This window comes from Centruroides sculpturatus, unplaced genomic scaffold (assembly GCF_000671375.1).
Source record: "Centruroides sculpturatus isolate CEXI.00-Female unplaced genomic scaffold, Cexi_2.0 scaffold1966, whole genome shotgun sequence".
NCBI lineage: Eukaryota > Metazoa > Arthropoda > Arachnida > Scorpiones > Buthidae > Centruroides > Centruroides sculpturatus.
In genome coordinates this window covers 45,639-62,641 of record NW_019386054.1, presented here as the reverse complement: position 1 = coordinate 62,641, position 17,003 = coordinate 45,639, and the positions used below count along the sequence as shown (strand labels likewise).

The window sequence follows — 17,003 nt, the reverse complement described above, 5'->3', positions numbered from 1 at the left end:
GGGGTGGGCAAGCAAGAGTTCAGTGGGAGCCGAAATGTAGGTTTTGCAAAATGCATGGGAGCTGCAGTTCTGTACTTTTTTATTCTGTACTGCGATTTTATTATATAATGTAAATATAATATAAAACAAATATTGAATTTTTTTAATAAACATATTTTCACAAAATTGTGGAAATAAAATTGTAAAAATAATAATAAAAAGCAGAAATTAACACTTTCAGTAGGAGCCGCATGTAACTCAAAAAGAGCTGCATTTGCCCATGTCTGGTATAGTATATACAGTAGTGCCTCGAAAACTTGGCCTAATGTGGACCGAATGGTGGCCGAGTTTGTGAAAATGCCGGGTTATCGGGAATGGGGTTAAAAAAGGATAAGTATGCGTGTTTCCTCAGAAAATATTGTACTGTACTTGTATGTATTGTTTGCTTGAGAATACCCTTAAACAGCGGAAAAATACGTCCTTTATGAAGGCATAGAGCCTTTACTACATGAAAATGAAAATTAATGAATACACTGTGTACAGTAATTTACCTGATAAGACAGACCTCAGAAAAATACTTTACGAGAGCTTTTATACTTTTATAAAGCTGTCTATAAAGAAAATTAATTAAGGATTTTTTTTGCCCTGCCAAGGTGTGGCCGAGTTATCCGGAGTGCCGAGTTTTTGAGGCTCTACTGTATTAACTTTACAAATTTGTCATGTTTTAAAAAATAAATTTACAATTTTATTTTGTTTTTGTCCAGAACTTTTAATGGAAAAATTAACAAAATTGGTTTGGATTAGCAAGAATGCATTATAATTAACACTTTTAATTTAATAAAAGATCTAATCACTTAAAACAATCTTTTAAATTTATATCTATAGATTTCTAGTTTGTTAAATTTCATTTTTTTGTTTTTGTGAATCTAATTTAAGTTGTAATAGATTGAAAATAAGATATTTTCTAAACAAGGAAATAATGATGCCATGTCATATACTCATACTAACAAGCAAGCCATTATTTAAGGAATCAAGTTTTTAATTGCTGAAACATTATCTCCCCATTCTTACTAACTTATAGAGATATGTAACTGAAGATAGAAAGATGATGCTGAAAATGTTTCAACAAAGTAAAAAAGTTTTGGTTCTTTAAATAATAATTTACTCATTGATATAAGAAAGTAAAGTATTTGAAACATTACAGATATTCAGTTTTTTTTTTAATTTAGTTATTATATTGTGTTTTAATGATGATTATTAAGGTCATCAAGATAAGAAATCTTAACTAATTAAATTAAATTATGAATAAGGAAGTAATGCTAAAATGATATAACTTTAAGATGAAAATTATTTACAGAATCATCATACAATGAGTTGCAAATTTATTAATATGTATACATTTTTATTGCTATTATGCTTAGTCATAATTTAGAATAGTAGATTAAGAACAATTAAATAAAAATTAAACAATAAGAATAGAGCAGAAAATATTTTTTTTATAAATATTTTACAGCTTTAAAATAAAAAGATAAAAATGTAATTTGCTTACATGAAAATCTTTAGAATAAAGCTTAGATAGTGATCACTGATTGGCATTTAAAATCATATAGTGGAAAATTAGAATAGAATTTATTTAAAAACTTGCTTTATTATTCACATCTGTTGTAATTCTATATTGTTGCTATTGTCAACAAGACAATTCAAAAAAATTAATTTTTAAAATGTGATTTCAAAAATAACTCTACTGTATAGAATTATAGTATTGTACTAAATATATTAGGAAGATTTACAATGATATTCGAGCAAGTTTTTTTTTATCAGATTTTGTTTAACAGTAAAGTTTTTTTAACTGTTAATACACTCTTCCTAGTTAAATCTAAAATTAAATAAAACTTCTTAGAATTCAGGAAAACTTTTAGTCAGACAAAAGTTTTCAGTATTTATAATGTAGTTTTTAAGCATTTAAAAAATATAAACAAAAGCTTTGACTATTTTCATCGTTCAAACACTTCACAATAATAAATTAAAATGTATGATATATTAAAAATATATATATTTGAACTGATAAAATCATTCAAGATAAAATGTACCATTACAAGGTAACCCAAAAATCAGTTAATTGTTCTAAAGACAACTTATTGTAGTTTCTGCTAAGGAAGTTTAATGAGATAAAACTATATTGTTACCAAAAGTACAAAAAATTTAGCAGTCATTTCTTTGATATTCTTAGCTAACTGATTTTTAGTTTATCCTTATGTTTCTATGTGTGTATTGCATGTATATAGAAAAGATGTTATCTTTTCATATATACAGGTATACCTCGCCTTACGTCGTTAATTGGTTCCAGGAAAACGACGTAAGTCGAAACAACGTAAGTCGAGGTATGCCTGTATAGTAGTTCTGGTCAATATATTTTTTGGTTAAGCATGAAGATGATTAATTAGCCAAGAACGTTTGCATATTTTCTTTCCTGTGCTTCATTTAAAGTAGTTATTTTTATATATTGTGTTTTGAAGCATTTAATTTTTAATATAGAAAATGAAAAAATAGAACAATTATCTTCGTTGTTGTTGTTGTTTTATTTCATTACATAAATAAAATTCATTTAAAACTTACACTTCTTAAGATATAAACCAATTATTATTTTTTTTTCAGTGTCTTTATGTGCTAAAATTATATACAAGAATTCTTTAATTTTTTAAAAATTGTTTGAATTATGTTTTGGTTTCAGAATTTGGACTATAAAATTTTATTTTTAGCTTATATATTCTCAAGTGCTTTATGACCTAAATAAAGTATTCTGTGAGCATATAAATACTTTAAATTATTTTTCGGATATTGAATATTTGGAGTATTTAATTACAATATACAGGAAATAAGTCATTTAATATTTTTTATTATGAAAAATATGATTATAAGCCCTTCATTATAGTTGGTTTCAAAAGGTTTTTTTTTTTTTTTTTAATTGAAAGAAGTATAATTACGATAAATTTTAGAAATATTCAGAATAACAGTTCATATTAAATTTCTAAAAACAAAAGGAGAGAAAAAATTTGTCTTGTCTGAGAAATTGTTTTAAAGTAATTTGAAAAACAACTTAGATAATTGGAGTGAAGAGTTGTGCTATTCTTGTTTTTGAAGCTATGTTGGTTTTAGAAGCTTCTGTATGAAAATCAGTGTGCACTCAGGATTTAATCTTTGGGAAGCCAAGTTACATGGATAAAAAATTTTTTAATGAGAATTCAATAAAATTCTCACCTTATGTAACCATTAATTCATTAATAGTATAGAAATAGAAAACACAACAATATAAATAAAAAAAAAATATATTAATTAGGAAAAGAAGTTTGGAAAAATTTTTTAGTGTTTCTTTCCTTTTGGAAGGTGTCAGGGCTCCTTGGTCCTCCTCTGGGATGCACCACTGATGAATATATATATATATACATAAGATAAACATATTTTTCTTAACATATTAAGAAAATTAAACTCAGGCTACAGTTTGTAAGTACATAATAGAAATTGAATTTTTTTACATCTGTTAATTAGACAATTGTATTTTTGTATACATAAAAGCAGAAAAATTTTTTTTAATACTTTTTAATAACTCCAACATTTTCCGATTGACTTCCAATCTATACTCAGAACGACAATTATTTATAAGTAATTATAGCTATCTGTGAAGATGAATTGAAGTCAATTAGTTACAGTTATAAGTAAATACAATATAATTAATTCAAATAAAAGGAATTTTTTTAAAATAAACATCAAAATTTATTGTTTTAAATACATTTTAAATTTATTTGTACTTTTAATTTAGATAAAAACCTATGAAAAGAGTTAAATATAACTTTCATGACACAGATTCTTAGTATAATTATGAAGTTATATCGTTTTCAAAAGAATTATAAAAACTTAATTTCTACCATTTAAAAAAAATATAATTTATTGAATGTTTATGAATTGTTAATAGGCATTTCAATAACTCAATAATCCATTCAGAATAAATTGTTTTTATTTTTTATTAATTATTTTAAAAAGTTATCTGAATACTTGCAATAAAATGTCTGATTTTTTTAAACTCATTTGTTAATAATTATACTTTAATAAGTATTTATAAAAAATTAGTTTCTAAAAAAGAAAATTTATTACTTAGAAAATTAGAATTAAATTGGAAATTACATTTTTTTTTTATTTTCTAAAATCATTATGTTAACAAAAATTCCAAAAAGTAAATTATAAATGTGATTAAGATTTCATAAGATTTTTTTAATTGGCAACAAAATCAATTTTATAGTTATTTAACTTCAATAATAAAAAAGTATTTCATTAAAACAGTTTAAAAGGTCATTCACTTAAGATATATGTATGCTTGTATTAAAATAATCAAACACCTTTTAACGAGTTGATTTGGTTTGAAATTGGGCATATATTTATACTTAAGTTATCGATTGTCTAACTATTCGTTCACAATATTATAATTTAAAATTAAATATATAAATTCTGACCCATAATTCTTGTATTATGTTGTTTAAAAAAATCAATGTATTGGTCAACCCAACAGTCAGTTAACATTATAAGACTAAATTGCTGTCTTATTTAAATGCTTTAATACTTAACAAACTCCATTAATTATGTAAAGGAAAAAAATATTGTTCTAAACACGGTTAACAGAGTTTTGGGCCGTCTTGTAAGTTGCTCTACTTAAAAAATATTTAGTTTATTAATGATTTAAGTAGAGTACAAAGTCATTTGGTTGTATATCTACATATCCTGAAAAGTTCACTTTATAATATTGTAATTTTGTACATAAATCAATTGAAGTGTTCTTGTGAAATCTGTTAAAATTTCCAAATGAATTTTAACCTTGTCTTTAAGATAAGAAATTTATATTATTTATGATAATAAAGAAGATCAAATTGCTCATATTTGTGAGGATCAAATAAAGGATTACTAACCAAGATATTTAAAATAAATATATTTTTTTATATCTGTAAATTTATAAAGTAAGATAGGAATCGTGTGTCCTTGAGGTTTTAGCTTTGCCGATTTTGTTATACTTGATACATTTTTTGGCAGGTTGATGCCTTTATTGTTTCAGCCATCTAACCATATTAATTAACGACTAAATATATTCAAATTATGAGAATATTTTAATTATTTTTAAAAAGTTTTTTAATATATTTTAAAAATTAATAAATTTGATTTGCATAAAATTCAAAGATTTAAAAATGGGCATTGAATGTAGTCAATAATGAAAATTCAAATGCATTTATTACTTTTTACTTTTAGATTAGATTTCCAAATAATATATGTTTTATGTGATAATCTTAGGCTCTTGTTAAGGATGTGTCTTCTCTACTTTTCAGACTAATTATATTTATTTTTCTTGGCTAAAAAAAAAGTGACATTTTTTGTAACCAGTGAGGAAGGAAATAATTTATCTGAAAATTAAAAAAGGGAAGATGATTGCAAGAGCCTAAGGTTGGAAATTAATTTTTACATATGCTTTTGATAGAATGCATTTATATTCAGTGTATTTAAAGGTATTAGAAAACTGGAAAATATTTGATAACTCTATATCAGAGATAACTTGCCCTTCAACCTTATCTTACTATAACTTATTATAGATGAGTCATAATTTTAAGAAATTATGTGTAATCATATAAACTAACATTTGTTCATTTTATTAGATTGTTTTATTTAATTTTAAGTATAATCTTAACTGAATCAACAAAATAACTAAACATTTTTCCACATTTATTTTTTGTAAACTCTTAATTATAGCATTAATATCTATAGATTCTAATATATCTGATTCTATAGCTAAAATGCTTGAATTATTCTGTTTATATTGCGCTAATGAAGAACAAAGATAATTTTATCCTTTTCAAAACAGAAAAAGGAACTTTCTCATAAACAATTGATATATGCAATACTAATAAAAACTCTTAATATACATTTCAGAACATTTGGCAACATTTAGGAATGTAGGTTCACTATTCACATACTAAACTCTCTACTTTTATACGCTTTTACTTGGAGATACAAAAATATTAACAACAAATAAAATTAATTATTCATTTCGTATTTGATATAAATTAAATAAAATTGAAAATTTGATTCATTTACGATGTAAATAAAAGTGTAAAAGACAATTTCATCAGTAAAAATAGATAAAAGACTCTTATGAGATGGAAACTGTCAGCATCTTAGGCAGCAGCTCTATTAGCCCAATGATTAAGGGGGCACTGATTAGATAAAAGGCTACCATACTTATGAGAAGTAGACTTGATGGTGCTATGAACCAATTATACTTGTTATTGTCTGGTTATGTCTTGAAAAACATATCTTGAACACTAATTTACTGTGAACTTATGGGGAATAACATTTGAGATGCCTTACTGTTATTTCCAAGTCTACTTCTCACAATTAAATTTAGTATTTGATTATAATATAGTTATTAAAGTGCAAGAATATGGTATTAAGAACTAATGCAATTTAAAGGCAAAAATGAAATTTATTTTAAAGTACTTTACCCCTCAGTATTCTAATATTGTTTCAAAGTTGGATTTTTAAATTTTCAGGTTCTGTGAAAGATTCTATTTTTATTAAATATGCTATTAGTTTAATTGCTTATAATAAATAAAGTATGTTAAAGTATAAAGTTTATTTTATTATTTGTCTGATCACATACAGATCAAATTACATAGAAAAATATTTACTTATTATATTGTCTTTTATACATTTGATCATAAAACGAATAGAGAAACAAATTATAAAATAAGGGCCTAAATATTACTCAAATCTATATGTATGAAGTACTGTTATTGAATATTTTAGAATAAAAATGTCAGGTAATTCTGTCCTGGGCTAATGCTTATATTCTGAAGGAGTGAGGTCTATGTTATCTGGAAAGATGCTTCTATTACTAATATAGGATTTTATAATTTTACAAAATATTGGAACTATATTCTAGTGCAGTGTTCTGCAAGCTTTTTTTTTTTTTTTTTACCAGTGATCCTCTTATTTAGATAAAAATCTGTTATGACCTCAGTTATTTATTAGTTGTAATTATCCAATAGTAATGTATTCTGAGACTTAATTTGTTCACTTTTTTCTGTTTATACATCATATTTTATTATTATTCCAATTTTTGTGACCCATAGTTTGCATACTACTCTTCTAGAGTACTCTCAACTTTCATGAACAGTAGAGAATATTACATCTATAAGCTCTCAAAAGCAAGTGAAAATTTTAATGAATGTATTTGCTTTTAAATAATAATTGCTTTAATGAATGATCTGAAAATGAGATTTGATCTAAGAAGCATTTATCATATTGTTTTCCATAGACTTTATGCCAAGGAATATTTTCAGATTTAAAAATTTACAATTTTTTTTTATTGTTTATCATAATTCATAAATTTTAAAATGATTTTTTATTAAATATACTTATTTTTAAGTTTTAGATGTTAAAAATATTCCAACAACATAAAAAACACTAATAAACATTCCAGAAGCCACTTTTTTTTTTATTGTGATAAAACATTTTTTAGATGTAAGGCGCATCATCAGATCCATATAAAAAAATTTGAAGAACAAGATACCATAAATGGTTTAACTTTAATCAGTTATAATATCTTGTTCTTCAAACTCTTTTTTATGAATTTGATGATGGAATTTGTATTGTCTTGAAAAATGTTTTATGGCAATTTGAAACAGAAAAAAGGTGGCTCCTGGAATGTTTATTAGCATTTTATGTGTGTAAATTTGACTGTCAACTACTGTAGTCATTTTTTTACAAAGAATATTATAAATGTTTCTGAAAGATTTTATAATATTTTTGAATTTTAATTATAATAAACTCCCAACAACCTTTAAATAACTAGTAAAATATTTAAAAGTACTACAAACGTTTTTGATCGACCGTTATTATATATTTTACCAGTACTTATTAATGAGTGTTGTTAGCCTGTATACAAGAATTTTAATTAAAGAAAAATTTAGAATAATTTTATTACCATTAACATTAATTACATGAAATTGCAAAAAGCTTGTCAAAAAATTATTAGGTATATAAAAATTCTCTATTACTGTATATAATTATTGATATATTTGAATGTTTTACTCTTTTTAAAATAAATAATATGAAATTTTCTTGGTATTGATACTTTGTAATAAATTTTTATTTCATGATGATTAAATTTGAATGAATCATTGTCGTCATTGTCATCATTATCAATGTAATCCAATCAGGGATTAGGCAAATTATCACTATCTTGTTGTTGGTCTTCTCTGTCTCTTTACCAAACTGGCAAGCAAAATTCTTATTATTCATCCACTCTAAGTACATGTTTTATCTTCTCTAAGTGACTTAATTTTATCATTGATGAAATTATATTATTAGTCCTTCCTAATGTCTTTGTTCTTGTAATAATGCAGTCTTGTACAATCTTTAGTGGCTCTTAGAAGCATTGTTTTAGTTGCTTGTATTGTTTTACTATCTCATCCCTGTACATAAATCCTTGATACACATATCCAAGGCATAAATTAATGTAGGAACAGCTTTGGTTTTATAAAACTTTTATTAAAAATTCAAAGATTCTTAGAAGAGAATTTATATATGAATGTGATCAATATAATCTTAGAAATAGCTAATAAATATTAAGTTTGCTGTATATGATAAATTGCATGTCTTTTTATGCTATATTCTGTTTTTTTTTCTATAGAATATTTGATTATAATATCAATAATTCAAGATGACATTGTCTATATGCACTTTGGTTTATGAAATTCCTCTGGAAATAAGTGAACAAATGTCTGAAATTCACTATTACAACAAATAAATTCTTCAACAATTTTTGTAATATTACTGCCAAACAAATTTGTGGACTATTTAACAGACTGTAATAACTCAATAAATAATCTGGCAATTCATTTGTCATTAGTAATTGAATTGAGTTGATGTATATGTTATTTCTTAATATTGCAATGGAAATAAATGCAAGTGTTCAATATTAAAATAGTAAAGGCTTAAATTACAAGATAATATTAATTTCCTTAGTTAATTTTATTTAAAAAAAAAATATTTTTGAATTTCATATTCTTATTTATTACTTAAATCTTATAATTAATAAAGATTCTGTTTATCTAGTGCGTTTGTCAATATAATAGAATTTTTGAATTTAAAGTTGGATAATAAAATCTTTAATATCAGCAAGAATATTTATTAAAGACCAAATATTTTCAACTGATTGAAGTCATCATCAGGTTCCATTATTTATATTTTCAATCATCAATTTTTGGGAATCCGAGATAGCATTTTCCCCAACTGAACTTAATCTAAGTTATCTTTTCATCACTTAGATTGAGTTCAAATAATAAATGATCATTGTCACCTTATATATCATCAATAAATGCTGTGATAAAGTGAGTTCACTTAAAACATTCCAATATATCAGCAGATCAAATTTATTACACAGCAATTAAGTTTTTACATTTTTTAGTAATTACTTCAAGGAAATGTTTTGAAATTTGATTCTCATTTTATTATTTGTGTATAAGAATGAAGTATTGTAAAAAGTGTAATAAAATTGAATATTCTAATATTTTAACCATTTTAGATTTTGATAGACACCTCTAATTAAAATTATTTTATAGTTTTATAAATTTATTATGGCATGTTTCAATATTAATATCAGAGTTTTAATAAGAATATTACTGTAACTGCTAAATTTCATAGTAACAATATGAGATATATTAGAGAATACATAATAATATGTCAGAATAAAAATTATTATAAAATAGTTAAGTTAGAACAAAATATAACAGTTTATATGTGGTTGTATTGTGTCTGTATACAATTTGGATGTCCATATACCTTGCTATTTCTTTATATATTGTATACATATCATGCTCATAGTCTATTATTGTACAGTTGGAATTGGTCACTCAAAATATAACTGTGTATGGATTTATTACTCTACTGACTGGAAATTTCTTTCCACCCATGGCCTTGGTCATTGCTATGTATTATATGGGGGTGAAGCTATATATAAGTTAGCTGAGTGCAATAGAGAGCTGTGAACATAAAGCCATTCCTAGTCAGACATTAGTTAGAATAAAGTTTTTAAGAAACAGTTATTTTAAATCCTTTATTAAACCTGACTTTTTGCATGTTATAGAAAAATAAATGTGTAAACAAATTTATTTTACAGAAAATTTGTTAAATGGGCATTTTATTGTATACAGTTATGTAAATAATAAAATTCCATTTAAAAAATTTTCTGAAAATTTTATCTTATGACAATAGCATAATTAAATAACTTCTTAGTTCAGGTATTCAACAGTTTTATTAAAAGAAAATTTTTGGTTAAGTATCTGATTATTTTTAACTGAAAACAACTCAATTAACTGATTAGACAGATTTAGAAAATGTTTTAAATTAAAGAGTTAAATTTCATGTAATGTTTAACTGAATTATGAGCTGAGGATGGTCAAGGACTTAGTCGAAAACATTTTTTATATTTTTATAGATATTTATGAAGATATTTATATATATCTAAGAAGCATATTATTTGAAAAGATATTATAAATTTGTATAAAGTTAAATCATAATCAAAAATAGTTTTAAAATTAATATGCTTTTGATAGTTACATTTTACTGTTACATGCAATAAATTTAATCTTTATCTGATCTTATAATAATCAAGTTTAAACTTTTCTTTTGTAATTTGTAAGTAATTGATTTGCAGCATATATATCACACAAGAATCTTTGAGCAATAACTGTAAAAGAGATTACTTGATCAATATTATTCTGTATCCACAAGGTTTTGTTGAAGTGAAACTGGATAAATCTAGGACCTACATTGAGAAAAGAAAGAAAGAGAAAATCATATAAATAAATTTAAATTTCAAATTTTGTATATTAGATTCAAATAGAATAAACTTTTTATTTTAAATATGTTAAATTTTATATTTTCTATAATCAATCATGGGAGTTTCTTCCTAGCCAATTGGCTATTGTATCTTACCAGTCTGGAAGGAGTTGCTCTATTGATTTGGCTACTGCAGCTATTATGGCCATTCATTTAGAAGGTTCAGACCAGTGATTTTTCTTTTGTGCTTGACGATAGCAGGACTGAATGGAACTTCAGTAATTTATCTCCAAAACAATGGAACAGATAAATTATTGTTTCTATCCAAATTTAAAAAAGTCTTTGAATATGGTTTTAAAAATTTAAGAAGAATGCAATTAATCAGCATTTTTTAATATGTAAAATTTCATTAATATTTCTATTTACATTTGTCCACATTTTCATTAAAATATGACATTGAATTATTATTTAAGCAAAAAGATGTTCACATATAATTCATATCTGTGACAGATGAAAATATTTTTAAGTTAATATTGACAATTTTATTTAATTATTAATAAGTTCAAAACATACTATAACGTTTTAGCAAGTAAAATGTTAGAAATTGTTAAGAAAGTCAAATTTTAAATGCATTGTTTAACATATATCACAGTTTCTAATTAAAGCAAACTCATAGACTGTAGTAATTTAAGTTTAAAAAGAATTACTTTATAAAGAGTAAGAATGTTAAATATAGATAAAGTTGGTTTTAAATATATTTTTTACTGCACAATTGAATTTTGACCTCTTTAACAATTAAGCAATTAAACTATATTAATAGTTGGCTAAATATAATTTTATACTAATTTTATATTGACCTTTTTTTTTTATAAAGATTTAGAAGTTATTAGAAATCTCATAATCATTATTAAATATTGTTTTTTCTTTCTATTTTTTTTTTTTTTTTTTAGCTTAGAATTCAATTCAATGACACAGCTACATCAACATTTGAATATCCATCTGAAGCATCTCTTTTAGAAGATAGTCCATCACCAAATAGTCCCATTCAATCCAGTCAAATAACAGATTCTGATATAAGTACAGTGGGAGGTACATCAGTTCTCAGGCCATCAGTGTTAAGTTCCTTGGGTGAGTTTTTTTTTATTTTTTTACATAAATTCTGAATTTAAGTATTAAACTTTTATTATAGTAACCATTTATAATCTCGATTATGCTATTTTATATAATTCTATTAAATTATTAAAAAAAATGTAACTTTTGTATTGAAATGTGTTGAATGTTTAATTTTTTTTTAATTAATTATTTTATTTTTTATTCTGATTCATGTACTATGATAATTGTATTGTAAAACTTAAAGATTCAACTTTAAACTTGTGTTCTGCATTGCTGGTTAGAATTCTTTGCATGCTGAAGATGGTGCAAAATGTTACATAATAATTTTAGTTTTCTGAACTTATCAATATGGTTTCTTAAATTTTAAATTTTCGGCTTTTATTTTCAAATATAAGACAAAATCTTTCATCTCCAGCAATAATCAAATAAACAATTTCAACAATTCTTAATAACTATCAGGTTACACATTCAAATCTTGTAATTGTAGAACAGCATTCCGTAAGTCATTGACATTGCAAGAAATTTTAATTTTTTTTTTTTGTAATTAATTAAAAATAAAAATTTAATTTTAAAGTTTTTTCTAATCCTAAGAAATTAATTTTTATGATCTTTTAAGTGTTGTTTATTTAATCAATATATTTATTTTTCATTTATTATGATAATTGTGAAATAATATATCTGATCTAGTTTTTTTATCTTATATTACTTCTCATTATTGTACAGAAATACTTTTAATTTTGGCATTATTATATAAAAATTAGTTATTTTGATTATTTTACAATGCTTTTATTTTCTAATACTATAAATTAATTAATTTTTAAGGAAATTTCTCAAATCAGATAAAATTGAAACTCTTGTTTTATTGCTCTACTTTTCTAAAAATGTTTCTACTTCAAACAAAGCAGTTTGAATTGAATTACAGTGTACTTCTTACTAATCCAAACTAAGTTGATTTGTTTTGTTGTTAAATGTTCCACTCAGAAACAAAAAGTAATTGTAGATTATTTTTTAAAAACATGATAAATTTGTAAAATTAATATTTATTATCCATTTTTTCATAAATATGTGTACCAGATAAACTAAAAAAAATGTTTAAATACATATGCGTAAATCAGAATATTAATGGTCTTTTGAAATTTTAATAACATTTTTGTTTTTATGAATACAAATTCATTAAAAATGTTAGGAAGAAATAAAATTCTCAGTGTTATTTAAATAATTAATAAATTATGTAATGAACTGTCTGCAATCCTTTTTGAATTCTATTCATGTATAAGCCTAGTAATTTGATAAACTCAGTAATTAGTTCAGATTAGTGAGCATACTCTGTATTTTTAAAAATTTATACATGGTTACCAGAATAGCGAACAAACAAACTAAAACAGAATAATATTTTCGTATTTAATCTTTTTTATATATAATCTAATTTTAAGAACTAGTGTGTTTGGTTTGGGTGTTAAATCTCTCTCTCATTTTTGTTTTTTTTTTTTTTATTGCAATTTCTTTTTGAATTATCTATTTTGAAAGTTTTCTTTTAAAATAGTCTGCAGTTAAATTTGTCCTTTCATAGTCCTTTTTTCAATTTTCTGTAGTACACTTCTATGATTTTCTTTGGCAAACTACATTCTATTAAAAGTTTTGCCGAATTTTATTACATCTACAACTTTCCAGATATTGAATAAACTTTTATAGCTTTCTATGAGAGAGATCTGACTGAGTGTTCACATTTTCAAAATGTTTTCGATTTATTTATTTTCATTCAAGAATGTAATTTATGTCATGATCTGTGTATATTCATATATTTTTTTTTTTTATTATAATTAACTTATTTTTTATTACATGAACCAACGTCAAGTAATAATTATTAAATTAGTAATTAAATAATTTTAATTGCAACCATTATACTGAATACACTCCATCAATAAAGTAGACTTCACTTACTGTAATTATAGATATGGTTATCAAAATTAATAGGTCTCAAAACATACAAGTTATAATACATTATAAAAATTACATTTATTGTAATCAGAATTTAGTTATTGTTGTTACTATCTTTAACTAAATAGGCCTTTTTATGCTTTATTTTAAATATGCAGGCTGATAACATGCAGTTATTATCAGCTATTGTTATCCATCTTAACCAATGCTTTAAGTTAATCATTTTAATTGTTATTTACTCGTAATACAATATTGCTTGCATTATGCTAGCTGTTGTTGAAGTTGGTAGCAGATAAACAACATTGGCAACAAGATAAGCAGATTAATTAATTAATTAATAATAATTATAGTTAATAAGACTTTAAGTTATATATTCTTTAATTGTTTTAACATATCCTTCTTATATCTGGCTCTTTTCAAACCAGAGAAGCCTGAATATTTAGTCTAATATGTAAAAAATATCATGCATGATATAAAGTGGTTTCTTTTGAAAATAATGAAATATGTTTTTATGTTTTATTGATTTTTTTCATATATTTTATGGCTTTCAAAGAGGTGGAGACTCGGCATGTCTTTCGCAATCTCTGTTTAAAACCATGTATTGGAAATAAATTTAAAAAATTAATTATTGAAAGTTATGTCTATTATATTTATGATATATTGAATAGACCAATGCTATGTGCAAGAATCCTTAATAAATCATTTCTAAGATGATAGAAAATTTTAGAATTTAGAGTAATACTTCAATTTAAATTTTATATTTTGAATACAAGAATTCAGTGTCATGATTCATAAGTTAATAAATTAAATATAATCAACAGTTAGTCAGCTGTTTTGTAATGAGAATATATTAAATGTAATTATTTACATTGTTAAAAGATATAATCATTTTAAAATAAATTTATACATGTTAATGTTGTAAAATTTCTTGTTACTGTAATTAATAATTGTTAATTTTGATGTAATGAGAAACCCAGAGAAAGATTAATGTATTAATAATTTCAAAATCAAATCAATAGGAGTGTAAATGATTCAGCTGATTTTTACAAGTTTGAAATTACATAAATAAAATAGTTTAATTTAATATTTCCATATTATTTTAATTTAATGCAATGTAAGTTTTCAATTCGATATAAAAAACATTTTAGTTTTTTATGTAAATAACTGATTTTAGAAAGTTATAAGTCCATAATTAAACATAAATTTAGATCAAACTGATTTTCTTGAGTGTAAAATATTTTTGTAAAATTCTAGCACTTTCAAGCTAAACTACTTTCTCTCAGTCTTCATTTTTCTCTCAAATCTTTCTCATAATGATGTGTGTAAATCTGAAAAGTGTTAGTTTTCTAAAGTTTACACTTTCATTTCAGCAAAACAGTTTGAATTGGATTCATTTCATATTTTATGCATTTTGATAACTAGAGAACATTATACAGCATTAAAATTAAATATATGTGTGTGTATGTATTAAAGTTATATTTTCTGTTTCAATAAATATTTTAGATGAATTTATATTATAAAAAATTAAATGTTTCAATAAAGGCAAATACACTTTGACATTTTCTGGTGAAGGATTAAAATAATTACATATCTATTAAGATTATTGTATCTATTTCCTAAAATTCTCTCATGCAGAAAATGAGTATGTAATATAAGGGAACGTTCTTGCACATCTTGCTATGAAAAACAGATACTCTTTTCAGTAGATTATGCTTTCAACAGTTAAAGGACATTGCCTCCTTTCATATCTTATAGATTACTTCATTATTCAAGGACTAAACCACTTGTTTCTTACTAAATTTAGAAGATATAATTCATTATTGTTCCAGAAACTTTATTTTCTTTGTTGAGTGAATGAAAATAGTGTTTTTTTTCATATATGAAAAGATATGTTTGAGTATTGATTGCACATTTATAAAATGTTAGTGTATCAATTATTTTATTAAGTAAATTGCATTAAAAAAGTTTGAATTGATTGTTCTGGAGAATGATAATGTTTTTAAACATCTGTAAACATCTCAAAGCCTAATGTTTTATTAATGAGCCAAATGATCACTACACAGAATCGGGATACTTTACATTAATTAGAATTTAATTAATAATAGCAGTAAAGTAGCCTGATTCTATCTGGTGATTGTTTGGCATATTAATGTTTTTAAACTTTAAAAAAATTGATGGATTAATATATATTTAACTGTGTAAATTTTAATCATGATTAACTGTAAGGGGTCAGAGAGACATAAGCTTAGACACTATGAAAAGTGCTTATACTGTATTATATTAAAGCTTCCACTGTGGGATCAAAATTTGTCAGACCCCAAGTATGAGATTGATTTCAGATTAAATTAACAAGTTTTCTAATAATATATTGGTAAATTTATATGATTATAAAATTTAAATATAAGAACATATTAAAGATACGGTACATTTGAAATTAAATAACATAAAGAAACTATTATGATATTATCTTACATAATAAAAATCTTTATTAAAAATAGGTAATTAAATAAATTTTAATGTATAGTTTTGTTTACATTTGTAAATATTCTTAAATATAATTTGATCTTCTTAAAATATTAAAGAAGAAGAAAAAAGTTTTAATATTTTGAAAACTAACATAAGGAAAGAAAAATAGAATATTCATCATACTTTTTTTGTTTTAAAAAAATTAAATTAAATGAAAAGTTTCTTTGAGTTATGATATTTAAAGTTTATTTACTCTTCGTTTTTTTTCTTTTATGTAAAATTACACTTAAAAATTCCATAAAAAAATAAAATTTCCACTTAAAAATAATTGTAGATGTCTATTTTCCTTCTTACAACTAACTACCAGATGTTTTTCATCCAACACACAATATACTTCCTTCTAAAAACAATTTACTGCTGACAAGAATTGTTCTTGACCGCTTGAAATTCTTCTTTATTTATTATTAGATTCATTTTGTTATAATAAGTATGTAATAATTACTTATCTTAATGATTTTAAAATTGGCTAATTATAAATATAACAATGGTATCATCATGTAATGAATACAATCATTATTAACTTATTATTATTAATTATTGCTCAAAATTTATTACAATGCATTTTTTAT

General features: G+C 23.4%; 1 protein-coding gene across 1 annotated transcript in view; it reads left to right on the top strand.

The window, feature by feature from the left end:
• Nucleotides 1-12,035, top strand: part of LOC111613346 — a 28,202-nt gene extending 16,167 nt beyond the window's left edge. Inside the window, exon 2 of the mRNA XM_023354690.1 lies at nt 11,808-12,035. Coding sequence (XP_023210458.1) covers nt 11,808-12,020 — 213 coding nt within the window. The 3' untranslated portion in view covers nt 12,021-12,035. The remainder of the gene's footprint in view (nt 1-11,807) is intronic.
• Nucleotides 12,036-17,003: the final 4,968 nt, after the last annotated feature.